Raw genomic sequence first — 17,204 nt, forward strand, 5'->3', positions numbered from 1 at the left:
TGGTCCCACTGGTTAGTGACTGGTTAGAGCCCAACACAGTGAACAGTCTACAGCTTAGAGCCTCCTCTGCTACACAAACCCTTTGAATTTTCCATTGCTGGGGACAGACAGATAGACACACACACATACACACACACAAACAAACACCCTCTGCTACACAGAACCCTTTGGAATTCTCCATTCCAGACACACACACCACCCACTAGGCAGCATGAGCCCTTCACACAGCAACAGTTCAAAACAAGACCACTATGTGTGTACCTATCACGCCAATCCCTTTCAACCCCTAAAAGTTCTTGAGTATCACCCACCTGACACTTAGAAAGGTTTGTACCAAGAACAACTTAAGCTGTTGATTTTTTTTTTTTAAATCTTAGGCTACATACCACTAAATGCATACCTTAATGGGAACCTGCCTTGTCAGTTGCCTAATAACATTCTTTTAAAGTTTGAACCAAGCTCTCATATGACTGGATTTTTCCTATTTCTATGGAAGATAATATTCCTTACCTGCCTGGGCAATGGTGGCACAAGCTTTTAATTTGAGCACTTGGGAGGCAGAGGCAGGCGGATCAAGGCTTGTCTGGTCTACAGAGCATGTCTCAAAAAACCAGTATAAGATTATATAGTATATATATGCTTACTTGAATAAACAGAAAAAGGTTTTCTCCCAAAATGTTTATTTGTCACATTTAAAATACAAAATCAAATCCACAGATCCAGATATAGGAACACACAAAAATACTCACATGTATCTACTGCTGAGGCCTCTGATAACCCATCTGTACGTCTAATTTGCCCATCAATACTACATGAATGAAAAGTAACATCGCTTTAAAACAAGTTGGTTACCAGTAACACTGTCAAATGTAAGCTCATAGTACCACTTGAAAGAGTAAAACATTTTGTAGAAATATGAAAATTAGCAGTTTGTAAGATTTCATGAAAACATTTCTAAAGGATTAACAGGCTTGTCCATCAGCCTTTAGACACACTAATGCTAAAACAACTGAACTACAAGGATAACTGCATTCTAAGAATTGGACTAGAGTATTAAAGGGGAAAAAAAACTCAACAACAAAAACCACCACAAATCCAAACCCTGTTCTCTGGGGTGAAAACAGTGGGTTTCCTGGGAACTTATCTAGCTGCTAACTAGTCACTAAAGGAGATTCTGACTACCACTAGGTTAGTCCACCAATATGCAGAGTCTAGTTCTTCAGGGAAAGCAGAATTTTTCACTGTCAGATACAGCACATACATCACTGAACATGCAGCCCTCCTAACCATGGGGACTGTGCTACAAACAGCATCTTTATTCTAGGATGTCACCTACCTTACCATAGACCAGAGACACTACACCTCAGTTGCCTCAATCTCCCTATTCAGGTACAGAAGAACGCCTGCTCCTATACCTGGGGACACAGACACCCAGGTCATCATTAGTCAGGCATCTATTAATAGCTTCACAGTAGCAACACAAAATGCACTCAATGTCACATTTCCATAGGAAAGGTCATACATACATTATACACTTCAGTTTTGAAATGTGGAGTCAAAAGCTTTCAATTTTCAGCAATCAATTAATTTAGTGATGGTCCCAAATCTTCCATTCCTGATTTAGCAGAGCAAAAGTCCTTCTTTGGCTGCCAAGCGCTGGCGGTGGACTTTGTCTTGTTGTAGCTCTTCGTGATTGGGGTGCCAGAGTTTCATGATGATCCTCTCGATGTTAAGGGCATACACAGTATGTGTAGGAATGACTTCCCTGTGTACCTGAGAGTTTAAAATCATGTTTTCTATTACACTTCAATAGACTTATTTTTCCAGCATTCAAAAGTATAACCTGTATTTTTAAAAACTTCTCATGACTTAGGTACCCTATAAACTTTAAATCAGAACATGGTGAATCCCTCGTCAGATAATAAAACAGATGGTTCTGTGGGCCACTCAGCCATGAGAAGGTAATCGCTGTGCAAACCTGATGACGAGTCCAGTAACGGTGGAAGGAAAGCAATGACCCCACAAAGCTGTCCTCTGACCACACACAAGCCATGACACTTTGCACCCATGTGCATACACACAATGCCAATTTAAATTTTAAAAATACCTGCAGAGCTTCAAAAAGGTCGTACATGTTCACTGGAGGCAAGGATGCAGGTAGAGTGTCCCCGGAGCATGCCAACAGGAATGCCGCCTGCTGTTCAGCATCGTCAGGGTGTGGCTGAGAAGCTGGATTCTGACTAACACAGGGAGCAGAAAAGGCTGGAGGGCTAGAAAAGAAGTTTTTAAAGAAATATTCTCAGTCCCTAAAACAGAGATAAGTGAAACCAAGAATAGAGAGGCTCACTGGAACACACCTCATTCTGAGTGTCTTTAAATGAAGCAAACACCCACCACTATATAAACAAAGAGTCCATGATTTTAATTTCTAAAGGGTCCCATGTATCAGGAGTAAACAATATAATGCAGTCACATTTACTCCCTCTTCCCACAATACTAACATATAAGCTCAGGGTACTGAACCAAACTGCTTGCTGCCCCTGAAGAGTTTCTAGTTTGGAAAAATAAAACAAAACATGCATATAAACAACAACAACAACAACAACAAAAGCAGTATAACTGAAGGAATATGAAACTGAAAAATTATGGAGAAGGCAAATCATACTGATAGCAAGCTTAAAAATAAACAGCTAGAAGAGTAGCAGTCAAATGGGAGGATGAGGAAAAAACGCCACCAGATACAGGCCAAATAGAAGACAAGCCGAGAAGTCAGGTCTGGCTTTACATCTGTACAGATGCGGTAACTACACAGTTGCCAGGAATATACAAGGAGGCAAAGCAAAGAGCGGGGCAGCAGCTGTGGCTTAGAGCAGCTGATGGAAGCAGCTCTGTTAGAGCAACAGCTTCCTGGAACTGGGACAGGAACGGAGGGCTTCAGGGCAAAGCCATCAGAGTCAACTCTGAGCACACCTTACTACAAGGAACCACTTTTTTTTTTTTTCATTTTTCCCGAGAGGATGACTTAAATATGAAACAATCCCAAACAGGTATGTCACCACAGATGGAAACCTAAACAGGGACCCTAATTTGAAAGGACACTATTCATCACCATGTCTCCACAGCCTGGAGATGGCCACAGCGTCACCTCTCCATGTGCTGCCAGCTCCCCGGCAGTGTCTGTCCTCTCTGTTATCTCACCGCTGCTACTGCCGCCAGTCCTCCTAGCCTTCAATGTTTTCTTTGATCTTGTGTCACTGTCACTTCTGTCCTCCTGTCAGCCACCAGCCAGATCACCAGACAGACGAAATCCAGTCTTTACAGACTATAGCCACGGCAGTAACCACAAAGAAAACCACTGCGAGCTCTTTTCCAAAAGGCTAAAATTAACACTAAATGTTGTGGGATAAAGATAACCTGAACCAACTCATAAAAGGGTGGCTAAGAACTGAAGATGGCCCTGGGGGGCCTGAGTGGATGGTAGACAGAGGTCAATTTGTACAACAGGATGCTGAGAACAAGCAGAAATGCGCGCAGGCCATGACTGGGCTACAGCCATGAGCGTCAGACATGGACAACAAACATCCACCACTCTTCCTCCTCTTCCCACCATCAGAAACCCAGATTTAGGCCATGAGCAGGCCACCCCCTCACCAGGCAGAGGCCACCATCAGAAAACACTACTGAAGGACTACTCCATCCCACACAGAGAGAGACAATCAAACAATCACTTCTGGTTTTAAAAGGGTACTAAAGTAATTCACTCTATAACTGCACTGATGTCAAATCTTGCAGAAACACAATAACCAGTTCTTTAACAGTGGCCTCTCACATAAAGTCAGTGACCAAGCAGCAAAGGATCACTACAAGAGTAAGAAGTCACTCACCCTTCAACCAAGTTGTTGTAAGCCACCACACTATTCTTCAGGTATGGTTGTGGGGTCACGTTACTACCAAAGGCATATTTAAAATGGCCATCTCGTACCCGGTAAGCTTTCCTTCTTGATACAACTGATGTCAGTATATCTTTGAGATGATTCTGAAAAACAAAAGAAAATAGCAAGAGCTGCTCAAAAACAAACTATAAGATGTTCATTGTCAAGCGGTCCTTCCATTCCAAACAGTCCTTGCATTTGGTGATGTAGAACGACAAAAGCTCATGAAAAGAGCCCAGCCAGGGCACGGGGGAGGGAAGGATGTGCTAGCTTCACTTGGCTCTCTTTAAAGAAGCTGCTCTACATGCAGTGGTTTTCTTTGCGGTGGGTTTTATTTCATAGTCTTCAGTGCTGAGATTGAGCATCACATGGGGCCTCCCATGCAAGGTGAGAGCTCTCTACCACTCCACATGCATTAAGTGGACGCTTCTCAGAAAACATTTTTTGGTAAAGTAAATTTTCTAAGGCTTTAACTTTGAAATTTGACTTAAAATGAGACAAAAGTTTTAAGATCTGGTATTCACTGGTTACCAAAATCTTTTGCTCTCAAAAGCTCTACAAACAGAGAATACTGTACATATCTATCAATTCTCATCACCTTTAGAAGAGCCAAGTAGCAGGGAGCCAAGACAAGTGGCACATGTCTTCAATCCCAGCACTCAGGAGGCAGAGGCAGGTGGATCTCCGTGAGTTCAAGAGCAGCCTGGTCTACAAGGAGAGTTCCAGGGCAACCAAACCTGTTATACAGAGAAACCCTGTCTCAAACAAACAAATAGAAGAACCAAGTACATTAGAGCTGGTTGGGGAGCATGAAAATAGGACACTTCCAGCATATGTTAGCACAGGGAGCCAGGATCAGTCTCAGCATCTCACTTATACCAGTATGACTTCTGCTATCAAGACATCCGTGTGCAATTTAATACAGGTTTTCATATAGAACTCATTCAATGTTTCTAGTGCAACTACTATCTCAGAAATGACTTTGAGGAAAATGAGACCCAGAAAATTACCTATAGTTACTTGAGTACTGTCTGGAATCAGTGCAATGTACATTTTGTCGAATACTAAGTGATAAAAGAAACAGTGGGTCAAACGATCAACTGTTCAAATGCCCACTCTTTAAATGCAGCACTACCTCAAACACAAGTGACTTGAACTGATGTAGGAGGTCCTTCTCTATTTCTGTTGCTTTCACTGGTTAAAGAGACTGCCTTGGCCTTTTAATAGGGCATAAAATTAGGTAGGCGGAGTAGACAGAACAGAATGCTGGGAGGAAGAAGGCAGTGTGGCAGACACCATGGCTCTCCTCTCTGAGACGGATGCTGCTTAGACTTATGCCGGTAAGCCACAGTCAAGTGGCGATACAGATTATTAGAAATGGGTTAGATTAATATGTGAGAGTTAGCCAATAAGGGGCTGGAGATAACGGGCCAGGCAGCAATTTAATTAATACAGATCTCCGTGTGGTTATTTTGGGTAAAGCTAGTCGGGCGACCGGGAGTCAGGCGGTGGGAAGCGGCACTCCTCAATACAACATTGAACCACTAGAATTTCTGATTTCTGTTTTTGCTTAAACACTATTGTGTGTTGACAAAACAAATTTAAAAAGAGATAAGCAAAAGTATGGATGCTGCAAGGAACCTTTCTGGAGAACCTCTGTCAAATAAAGGCAATTCTTCGGTTGTGAAGTATGACATGTTTCTCTTAATGATGACAGATATGAAATTGAGTGGCATTCAGTTCCTTCCTATCACTATCATTTTAAAACACATACATCTCATAAAAATCATTACCAACAGCAAACCCACCTCCACAGCATAGACAACAGCAGAAACGGCTTCCTCAGTGACGTTGTCCAGCCCATGCTCATAGGCTGTCACGATCATCCTCCCTTCAAGCTGACCCCGTGTGGGGAGCATCATTGTGTGTGAACAGAGTTTCAAGTCATCATCATCCTGGGGATCCTTTGCCACAAACTGTTGAGCTCCAGAGAGGGGGTTCTGAGGCTGGAATCTATGCTGAATAAAGAAATTCAAAATTATTTACTTCAATAGCAAGTAACAGGACAAACAAAAAAACCTGTCTGCCGGAAACAGGGACCTACAAAGCAAGCCCACCAAAACTATACCACAGGGTATTAAAATTTTCAAAGTAAAAAGTGAATCGTGGGTTGGAGAGATGGCTCAGTCATGAAAGGCTAGGCTCAAACAAAACCTACAAAAAGTAAATCACATACAAATGACTAAATTCAAACCATTACACAGTGAGTCAAGAAAGCAATGGCTGTCTACACATCAGACTGTTCTTTGGCTTTTTTGAAACAGTCTTTCCATACTTCATACCCTTGACAGGCCTCAGCCTCCCGAGAGCTGGGATTGCACACTGCTGTGCACCTCCATGCCCACAGCCGCTGATTATACTCAGTACCTCGGTGATGACAAAATGTGTGGCCTTACACTAAGAATAACAATCGGAAGAGACGACACGGAACTGTACTCAGAAAATCACAGAAGTTTAATTGTAAGTAGAGTCTAAAAGTATAGACATACAATTAATGCTTCAGTTAGGATTTACAAAACCTAAGAAATCAAATGATAACTCTGACAAATACTCTGAGGTAATGCTATGGGACAGAAGCAGCTCTTCTGTCTGCTTGCATTCCTAACACACAGCCTAAGGCATGATCTAAAATACTCAGCCTTTGTTCACTTGTCAACACTTCAGCATTCCTATGAAACTCATATACTCTACCATCACTGGGAGATTTGTTCCTGGTACTTTTGCTTTTGTAGTGGAGACAGTTTCCATGTATATATTATAAAAAAACAATACCAGTATTTTTCCATTTCCTAAGTATAAGGCTGTGACATAGCTAACACATTTCAAACCAGGTATGCCTCTGGAGACAGTGAAGACCCAGGTTGAGTAGTGTTATTGACATAAGGCATCCTGGCAAGCCTAGGATGAGAAACTTTTGGAAAACTTCTCTTCCTACCTAAAAACATATATTTCAAAGGTTTACATGTTTAATAGCCAAATGCCTCACAGTCTCTAGTAGATCTCTAAGGGCTTAGAGCGGAGCTAGATTTCAACAGAAGCCTACCAGAAGCTCCCAGATGCCTTTGCTCTGAGCCTCGAATGGTGAGAGAACACAAGTCCAGCTTCCAATCACTGGAAACTCTGACGTGCTAATGACAACATTCATCTGTAAACACTGACAAGAATACATTTCAAAGAAATATTTACAATCTTTTTTCTTCAACTCTGCTGGTAATATTTAAAATCACAGTTACTTAGCCAGGCGTGGTGATACATTTAGTCCCAGCACTTAGGAGGCAGTAGCTGGCAGATCTGAGTTCCAGGACACCAGGTCTACACAGAGAAACCCTGTTTCATCAACCCCGCCCCCACCTCCAATGCCATAGCTGTTTATCACACTAGTACTGATAACTGTAGCTGCCAGGACCTTATTGAAGAAAGACCTACATCAAATTTTTGACGGACAGAAGAAAGCTTTTTCTTGCCCTTGGGTTTTCCAGGCTTGGCTGCAGAGCCCCCTGTCCAGGGCAAAGATCCAGCACCCTCTACAAGACAGAAAAATAAGAGTCACCGTGAAAAAGACAATAGCCAGAGTGAAAAATGACAACAACCATTTTTTTTTCTTCATTTGAAGATTAAAAGCATGGCCCATTTGGGTAATGAAAATTTAAATAATGAAGCTCAAATCTTTATCTTCTCTTTTTACTTCTCTATATATGAAATGACAAATCTCATATCACATTGTTTTCTAACTATATTTTTTGAGGAAAGCAAAACTCTTTTAATGTGTTCAAGCATGTTGTGTGTGCTTGGGTGTTTGTGTGCATGCTCATGCGTGCATGTGTGCGTGCATGCATACATGCACTCAGAGGCCAGAGGGGAATGTCTAATATTTTCCTCAGTCTCTTCTCTACCTTATTTATTATGGTGGGATCTCTTGTGGAACCTAGAGCTGGATGCTGGCTGAACTAGCTAGCCAGCAAGCTCTTCCCTTCCTTGCCTTCCCGATGAAGAGATTACAGGCAGATGATTATAGGTAGATGCTGCAATGCCTGCCTTTGACATGGATTCAAGAGGACCAAATTCAGGTCTTTCTGCTTCCATCTCTCAGTCCTTTATTTTTAATTAATGTTTTGGAGGGCTATAGCCCAAGCTGGTGAACTGATCACATTTATATATCTCTTTCTCAAAACCTGACTAAAACCAAAAGTAAAGGAAGGCGACCCACAAGAAAGAAAGAAATGAAATCTCAACAAGTTCCAAGGTGGACTAACGAGGTCTTACAAAGCTTAGCCAGAGAGGCTGTGAGTCTGCAAGGATAGGCAGAGGCAGCTTAACACAGACCCACAGAAGCAAAGAGGGCTTGGTAAGCCTGAAAGTCACTATCAATGCAAGGTCTGTGTTCAAAAATTACCCACATGCGTGCCTTTCCTCACTCCCATGAACTAGATCAGTATAAAATAAAAACATGGGAGTAGATTTAATCAAAATACATCATATGCAGTATGAAATTCTCAAACAATAAAAAAATCATTTTTAAAATGTAGAACTCCTTGTTCAAGAATTAAGACCATGAAGACAGCAACGAAGCACCAAACCACGTGCAGGCTTCTGTGCAGATGCAGTTCCCATGCCCACAAGGAAACTCTGCTCACTTCCAAGCATGGGATGGCACAACAGCTACACATGAAGGTGAGCTGGTGTGGGGACAACAATGACAACTCTTCTCAAGCCACACTCAGTGTCTGATACCTGCTAAAGTGGGCAGTATGGATGCTGGTTTCTTAGATCAAAGCTTTCAGCATATACCCCTTCCTAGCAGCTGGCTCTGTCAGCACACTCTACAGCAAAATCTCCACATGGACAGCACTGAGTAGGCACTTGATCATATTTGGTACTGCAGAATATTCGCCAATGGAAGAAACCTACTTAAGATTTTTGAGGGGGTAGGAAAGTCAAAAAGATAATCCGGGATCTGGCTTGTTCTTCTAACAAACTGATTACTCTCCCAAGACCAGCAGTAACTAGCGTGGTGGCACGTGATCCCAGCACTTGGGAAGGCAGAAGGCATACTATCCCACCTCCCCAAAAAGAAACTCAGGAGTTCATGTAGCAAAATTATTCATCCGAAAAAGAAAAACACAAATAATCAGGAGTACAAGATACATTCATCTTATCTTGATTCTGAAGATGGCTACTCCAGTACCTAAGAACTTCCCACCACCTCATTACCACCCACACTGAAATCTAAGATCCCAATACTTAACCCATGGGGAGCAAACCACATCCAAACAATAGCACATGAGTTAAAAACAAAAACAAATAAACAAAAAAAATCAACTAACTGAGCAGATATTCTAGACAGAAAGTAAAATAACTGACCCATATGCATCTCCAGTAAAGTCTGAGAACACATGTATCAATCAAGCAAGAAAATGTTACAAAAGCCGCTGAATTCGAGAGTATATTAAACAGAAAGCCTGGAGAAGCTGAGGAACACTCAAAGGACAGGGTAATGAAGTAAAGAGACAGACACTGGAGCTGACAGACCAGAGACAGGTGTAAGCAACAACGAGGGACAATGAACGACTCCCCGACTCCCCATAAGAACAGAGCCCAGCAGGGGATGCACTAGGATGCAGCATCTAGTCAGGAGCAGTCTTTACCAACAACTGTCTGTGCTGACTTTCTCAGAGCTATGAACAGTGCTTAATGTGCATGTGTGTGTTATGTATATGTGTGTGAGTGTGTGTGAGAGTGTGTATTACACTTGGGAAAAATACCTCCAAAATAGAAATTTCAAAGTACTCCTCCAAAATAGTTTTTAAAATTTTTCTTTAATATGTACTTGTGTGTCTGGGGGGGGGGAGGGGTGTAGGTGCCTGAGGAGGCTGGGGGCTTTGGATCCCCTGGAACTGTAGTTACAGGAAGCTGTAAGCCATCGGACATGGGGGTGCTGGGAATGAAACCTGGGTCCCCTCCAAGAGCAGTATGTGTTTTAAATCACCAAGCCATTTCTCAAGCCCCACCACCAAAATCTTGAATAAGAAAAGAAATACTCGTAATTGTAGTAACAAGATATACCGTGCTTTTAAGATTTATTTATTTTTATTTTATGAGTATGAATGTTTGCCTGCATGTTCACGTATGTATCACAAATATGCTCAGGACCCTCAGAGCCCAGGGAAGGGTGTCAGATCTCCTGGAACTGCAGTTACAGATGGTTGTGAGCTGCCATGTGGGTGCTGGGAACTAAACTGTTACTCTGCAAGAGCAGCAAGTGCTCTTAACACTTAACCAGTGAGCATCTCCCCAGCCTCAGTTAGTACCATTTTAATGAGTTAAGAGTTTTTGCTTTGTTCTGTTTTGTTTTTGGAGAGATGGTTAGTAAAACTTGGTGGGGGGGCATAATCTGGTTTCTACAGTTGAATGATTTCCCAAAGAAACCTACTCCTGCAGTTAAAACTGGATCCTAGGTGCCAGCATGAAGTGCTGACTGCAGGGACGTGGAGGAGCAGAACAGAGTTCAGCGGCAGCTGCTGTGCAGGTGGCGAGCAGGGTAAGGACACAAAGGGGAAAAGATGACCCAGAGAAAGGGGGTTTCCCACAGCATTGAAGACTGGCTTTAGGCCAAGGCTACCATTTAAGTAGACAGGGCCTTGGGCAAATTTTTAAATTCTTGTTTTGTTCTGATGTCTATTTTTGTATCTATTAAAGAAGTTAATAATACCCTGAAGAGTAGCTGTGAAGATTAAGTTATCTAACTTAATGTATATCATTAAAATTGTATAATCAATATACATTCAAGAATACTGAGCTTTATTTAATCAGCCAAGTATATGCTTACTAATGCCATTTTTCACTAGGAAATGTACTACTTTACATATACTTTCATCTTTTTTTTGTTACTGTATGTATTTCATAAGTGTAAAAGCTTAGAATCATCAAGTATCAATTATATTGGTGATAAAATCTAATCTTGAGTCCATTCCTTGCTTCCACAGGCCTGTGTTATCTCTGCCCACTGTACTTGTCTGCTCAGAGTGTGGCACTCTTAACATGCCTACCTAGAAAGAGCCGGCCCTCACAAGGTTGGCTCTTCTGTTCAGGCACAGGAGATGATCAACATGATCCAACTTTAGACATACATAAAAGAAGTCTGGCAAAAGTCCACTTCCATTTCAGTTAAACAGAACCATGGAGTGTGTGTGGTAACAGTGAGGAAAGGGTTGGGGAGCCACCCCGTCTCCAGCGCTGACCTTTCAGAACAACCACTATCCACTACACTCAACATCCACAGCTTCTCTAAGAGAATTAGATGGTTAGACCATGTGTGAGTTCTTTAACAAATAATCCAAGTTAGTTATAATGATAAAGCGGTATGATACAGGGGCTGGAGAGCTGATTTGGCAGTCAAAAGCATGTACTACTCTTGCAGAAGACCTGGGTGACTCCCAACTGCCCAGAACTCCAGCTCCAAGGGGATGTGCTACTTGTAACTATATTCACTTTGCACACAAGCACATAAGTAAAAGCAATAAAAGCAAAAATTCTTAAGGGATAATACAAAACACCAGCCATTTTCTGGCTGACTTTTAAGATAGACTTACCATTTGGTTGAAAAAAAAAAAAAAGCTGACTTAATCCACAGAGGCAGCAAGTGCCCATGATCCTTGGTTTTTAACAAGTCTAAGACAACTTTATCACAAATGAAGTTTTCAAAGCACTTACTTAACTTTTGCCTTACTACAACTGGCTGAAGGACAAGTGTATAAACAACTGATGTGCACCTTAGAACCCCAATTTCTACCTACAACCAGTTACACTTAGTCTTCACCAACCCTCCTACCAACAATTTGCCAAATAAGCACTGAACTTTTACACCCGGGTGCTGTTCTGCTCAGAGCACAGCCTCCTGAACATCCCCTCCTCTTGCCACGTGCCCCTCCTCCCTACCTTCATTTTCTGAAGGAATCCTGACTCCACCCTCTCATTACTTCATCTCAAATGTAATAAGCTGAGTGAGGATTAAAAGTCATAAATATGGGAAAGTCATCTGTTAAGATAATTATCACCTACATAGCTTTTTGTTGTTGTTCTAGGGAATTCAGAGACCATTTCCTTTGCAAACCTGAGTGGTGTCCCATGAAGGAAGCTGAGTTCCAGTGCTGCCTGGCTTTGCCAAGTGATCCACACTGGAAACATTCCCACTCCCTTACCTGGTGTAGAAACCAAAATCTGACAACGTGTGAGAATGGCCAAGAGGAAATCATTATGAGAGTGGACTGAAAAAAAAAGAAGGATGTCACAAGTCAGAGTACTTTCAACGTAAGAAAAACTCTAGCCTAGCTTGTAAATACTTTAATGCTCCCCCACTCTCTACCATTCTTAACAGTTAACTTTTAAAACTAATATTGTTAAGATTACCTTACACACATCAAAAACAAAAGTACTTATTGTAAGTCTGGAGAAACTTGGAGAAATGAAGGACTACCGTTGTCCTGTGTGAGGAGTCTGTGGGCTTCAAGGTCGAACTCTTCCTTGCTGATCTTCTGTTTGAACCATAGCTTCAAGTTGGCCCAATATCTGCAGATGGAGAAATAACAGTAAAACCACAGGCTTTTGCCTCTGTCCCCGGGGTCACTCTAGCTGCTCCAACTCCCAAGGAAGAAGTTTATAAACCTGTGTCAATGGCTGAGCTGTGGGAAGCCTCCCAGAGTTCCTCTGGGGAAGCTCCAGGCCCAGGCTAAAGCCTATATAAAGATATAACTGAGTTAGGGTGAGCCCATGAAGGTGATTGCTAATGACCTTCTAATCTAGTCAGCACTGTGGAAGGGGGCGGACACTCCAAACTCCTGCAGAGAGGCCACAGAAGTCTCAGAAGAAACCCACCCCTTCAACACGCTGGCCTTGGATTTACAACCTCCAGCGCCATGAGAAAATTAATTTCTGTGGTCTAAGCAACAAGCCTGTGGCATGTTGTCTCAGCAGGCTTAGCACATGGACACACCCAAGACACCGAAGACCAACAGGAAACATCCTTTCTCCCTAAAAGGAGGCTGGTGTGGGCCCGGGGCTGACTCACAACAGGCACAGCTGTGCCTTCCCTTCTCGGGGTCACCTTTTCAAAAGCTGCCCCCAAGAAGCCTACATGGCAGCTTCATTCCTAAATGTGCACTTTTATTGGAGGGGGGCATTCTGGGTACCATGCTTCCCTTCAGATGAGCTCACGTTTTAATCGAATCGGCAGAAAAACTGAGTTTCTAAACACCTCACCAAAAAGAAAATATCCCTGGATATGAGAAGCAGAAAGAACTTGGTTTTAACATCTGGACCTCTGGATAACAGTAAACGGTTTCCATTCATGCACTCTGTGTATGCTTCATGCACCCACCACCCAGGATCACATTTCAATGGTCACGATGTACAATGCACAGCAAACTGCTTAGGAGGAAATGACAAGCTTGTAAAACAACCTTAACCAAGAGGCAGCTTTTCAAATGGAAGAAGAATCCCATACAATTCTATACTGCATTATTAACACCTGGCACAAAGACCTGTGGATTTCCCATTACAAATCAATGAAGTTTAGACTCAGCACCATATCTGACAACATCACAATGAGCTTTGGTCTGTACAATTGGACTGGAAGTACTGCTAACTAACAAAACACTCCTGTCAGCCCTGAATTTACTGTGTGACCGATGCATGTGTGATCCTGGAAGGCACAGTAGCGAACCAAAGTGAAAGCTAATCATACACAAGCCATGGCCTTCATTTTTAGCACCATGTAAGACCACTCACTGCCGGAATCTTGTGAGCACACGCTGTGTACGGAAAAGGAGACAATTCTTCTGGGATGCTTTTTAAACCTAAGTTTTACCACTCGGTATTACAAAAGCATAAAGCCATTCTAGTGAAGGCAAAAAGCTGTCCTTTTTACCTACTAAAGTAACTTTTTAATTTAATTTCCTCCTGCACCTCAGGGTCCTTCCATGATACTACTTGGCTGCCCATGGAGCTTAGTGTCAAGGTCTTGTGGCAGGATGATCAAACTGAGAACATAAGAAGGAAAAAGAGCCCCTCGCCCCAGTCAGCTTAAAACCTGTCACTGGCTGAAACCAAAAACTCCAAAACAACATCATCTGCCTGAGACCTCCTTCTCCCTTCTGGCTGCACGCCTGCGATTTTCTAGTCATCCCAACTTGTGCAACCTAATGGCGCCTGGTTTTTGACTTATCAGATATAAGTCCATGCGACTCACCAGCAAAAGGGGAAAGAAAATTGTAACAAAGAAAAAGAAAAAAAAAAGACAGCCACCAAAATACATTTGCTAAGATAGCTGTGACTCTCCATTGAGAAGCCTATGCCCACACCTGAGTATTGTAGAGAAAAAGGGTTAGCCAAAGAACCCACCCTGGCCCTGAAATCAGAGCCAGTAAAAGAAACACACCCTGGTTCTCAGACCTGAGCCAGCAAAAATGCTTTAGCCCTGAACCCAGAACCCAGAACCAGTGGCAAGGGAACATACACTTTTTAGAATCAGAGCCAATGAAGAAAACATGCCCTGCCCCCCACCCCACCACCACCAAAAAAGGCCAGTGTGAGAAACACAGTATGGTCCTGAAATCAGCCATCTCTGCCCCTGACCAACTAAACTAAGTCCTGAGCAGAGAAAACTAAGCAATTACCCTTCAACCCCAGGAAAACTCCACCCCTAAGAAGCCCTATATAAGTCCTGCACCTGTTCCACCCTGGAAAAGGCAACCACTCTCTAGGATTCTTCCCTCCCAAAAAAATCTCTTGAACAGAGATTTGGGTGAAGACCTTCTTTCCCTGGAGCAGAGAGAGTGTAGTGGGGCTGTAAGACTTTCGCTGGGCAAGACTTCCCCTTACAACTTCACTGGGGAAGCCAGAGAAGGAGGAGCAGAGTGGACCAGAGCTGTAAGACTTTGGTTGGGAGCTGGTTGGCGGTAGCATGCCTTTAATCCCAGCACTCGGGAGGCAGAGCCAGGCGACCTCTGTGAGTTCAAGGCCAGCCTGGTCTACAAGAGCTAGTTTCAGGACAGGCCCCAAAGCTACGTTGAAATACTGTCTCGAAAAACAAAAATGTAAAGAAAAGAAAATAAAAAAAGACTTAAGACTTTGGCTGGGGAAACCTTCCCCTAGTAGTAGATCAGAGTTGTTACACTCGGAAGCACAGGCCCTGCTGTAACAACTTTGCTGGGGAAACCCTCTCCTGCAGAAACAGAGCTGTTACATTGGGGAAACTTTCCCTAGAGAAGGGCTGTAAGCTGCTACGCTGACTGTGACCTGGGCTGTTCCAAGTCCCCGACTGCCAGAATGCTCCTCCACCCGAGCTGCAGCACTTAGTATTCCCTGGGCCCCGACTGCCAGGATCCCTTTCCATCCCAAGCTGCAATGCATACAGGTTTGTCTTACCCTTTTCCTGGGCATCTCTTTTTATCTCTGGTGCTTAAAATATACAATTAAATGTATTATTAAAATGTAATAATTATCCTTTTTTAAAGCCTTTTACTAAAGCGGGGGCCGGGTGAGAAGCCTGAACCGACGCTCTTGAGTGCCCTGTCTTGAGAGCCTTTCCATCAGCAGACCCCAGTTCTCCTTCACTGGTGTCTCTGGACAATCTTTTCTGCATGGATGCCAGGAACTACGGGTTTGACAGAGTTGCCGGTCCCCAAAAGATTGAGGCACTTCCTCGGGACGCAGCAGGCTGCAGTTTAAGGAGCTGTCACCCCTGACAGTCTGGCTGGGCGCCTGAGGGTCCCTTTACATCCTCCGTGAAGCATCTCACAGCCGAAACCAGATTGGTCCCATCCTTAGCCGCTGGCTTCTGGGGAGTAACTAACCTCTGGGGGTGTCGGTGCCCTGTCTATCAAATCGTAGTACCGTGTCGATCTCACACCCCTTTGGAGGATCTGATAATCCGTAAAGAGAGCTGAAAAGGGCGTCTCACGGCCGGCTGGATCCCTGTGGAAGCTGTGGCGTTGGGTGACCGGCTTCCCCTGACATCTGTGTCCCTTCCCAACCCGCTCTCAAAGCGCTTCTCACCAGCAGCCCCGCTGGCCCCGAAGCGCCGCAGGCTTCCGCCTCCAGGAAGCCTTCCCGGCTCCCCGCCCCGGCGCGCCCCAGTGCCGCCGGATCCCTGGCATTCAGACTCTGCTCCCGCCCCACGCGGGCATCCCTGGTCTCCGGCGAGCCCGGGAGGCAATCCTCCAGCGCCTCGAGTCCCGGTCGGGATCCGTACGGGTGCCGCGGCGGCCGCGAGGCGCCTCAGGCCTCCGGGAGGGGAGGGAGTCCAGGGACTACGGCAGCCCCGGGCCAGAAGCACACCCACGCACAGGCCCCGAGGCTGGTCCCAGCGGCTCTTACTGTTTCACGTTGTCGCCCAGCGCCTCGCTCAAGTTCTTCTTGGCCGCCTCCAGCTCGCTCACAAAGGTCGCCATTGCAGCGCGCGTCTCAGGCCGACCGCAGACCGCGCGGCCCACAGCGAACAGCAACCGTAAGATCAACTCGGCGGAAGGCCTGCGCTCGGGCCTCGGCAGGCTCCACTCGACTGGCCGGCCCCGCCCCCAGCCGCTCGGGAGACGTTGGCTTTGTTTGGTTCTCGGCCCCGCCCGTCTCACGGTCGGGCGAGCACCCGGTTAAACTCCGTTCACCAACTCCCGCCTCTCGGGTCACGTGATCCGCTTCACCTAGTAGGCGCGTGCCCAAACTACGCCCGCCCGCGGCGGCGCTGGGACCGCGGCCTTGGCCGCCAGACCCCGCCCTGACTGACTGCCGGGCTCTGAATTCCCACGCCTTCCTTCCAGAAGGAAGAGCTCCAGACGCAGAGTACGCACGTGCAGTATCCAAGTTATTCTCTGAGTACTCATCTAGGTGATGACGCTTAGTTGGTTTATCTCGATTCCTGCCTCCCGCCACTCAAACCTAAGTTCCCTGAAGGCAGGATTTGTGTTATTCAAGTACTGGACCTTCAGCCTTTGCTGACCAAATAAAATAATTCCCAAACAGAAAACCCAAAGCTCCTCGGGGGAGGTGAGAGACGGAGACAGGAGGACCCTGGAATAATCTCAGTGACCAGCTAGCCTGGCTTGCGGAGAAAAACTGCACTGACAGCCTTTTTCGAGTCAAGGTCAAGTGGTAGGACCTAGCCCTTCCTCCCTGTGCAGCCTCAAATGTGCACGCGACACACACATCCACACACACACA

The 17,204-nt window shown here is 44.6% G+C and overlaps 1 protein-coding gene across 1 annotated transcript; it reads right to left on the bottom strand.

Moving 5' to 3' along the window:
* Positions 1 to 663: 663 nt before the first annotated feature.
* Tada1 (transcriptional adaptor 1) lies at positions 664 to 16,534 on the bottom strand. Its single transcript, XM_048421008.3, has 8 exons — positions 16,365 to 16,534; positions 12,466 to 12,557; positions 12,191 to 12,256; positions 7,419 to 7,516; positions 5,741 to 5,950; positions 3,885 to 4,036; positions 2,108 to 2,270; positions 664 to 1,773 (listed from the first exon to the last, which is right to left on the bottom strand). The coding sequence occupies exons 1-8, from the start codon at positions 16,436 to 16,438 to the stop codon at positions 1,621 to 1,623; spliced, it is 1,008 nt and encodes a 335-aa protein (XP_048276965.1). The 5' UTR covers positions 16,439 to 16,534; the 3' UTR covers positions 664 to 1,620.
* Between the last annotated feature and the right edge of the window lie 670 nt (positions 16,535 to 17,204).

Source organism: Myodes glareolus, chromosome 5 (genome assembly GCF_982192425.1).
Source record: "Myodes glareolus chromosome 5, mMyoGla1.1, whole genome shotgun sequence".
Lineage (NCBI taxonomy): Eukaryota > Metazoa > Chordata > Mammalia > Rodentia > Cricetidae > Myodes > Myodes glareolus.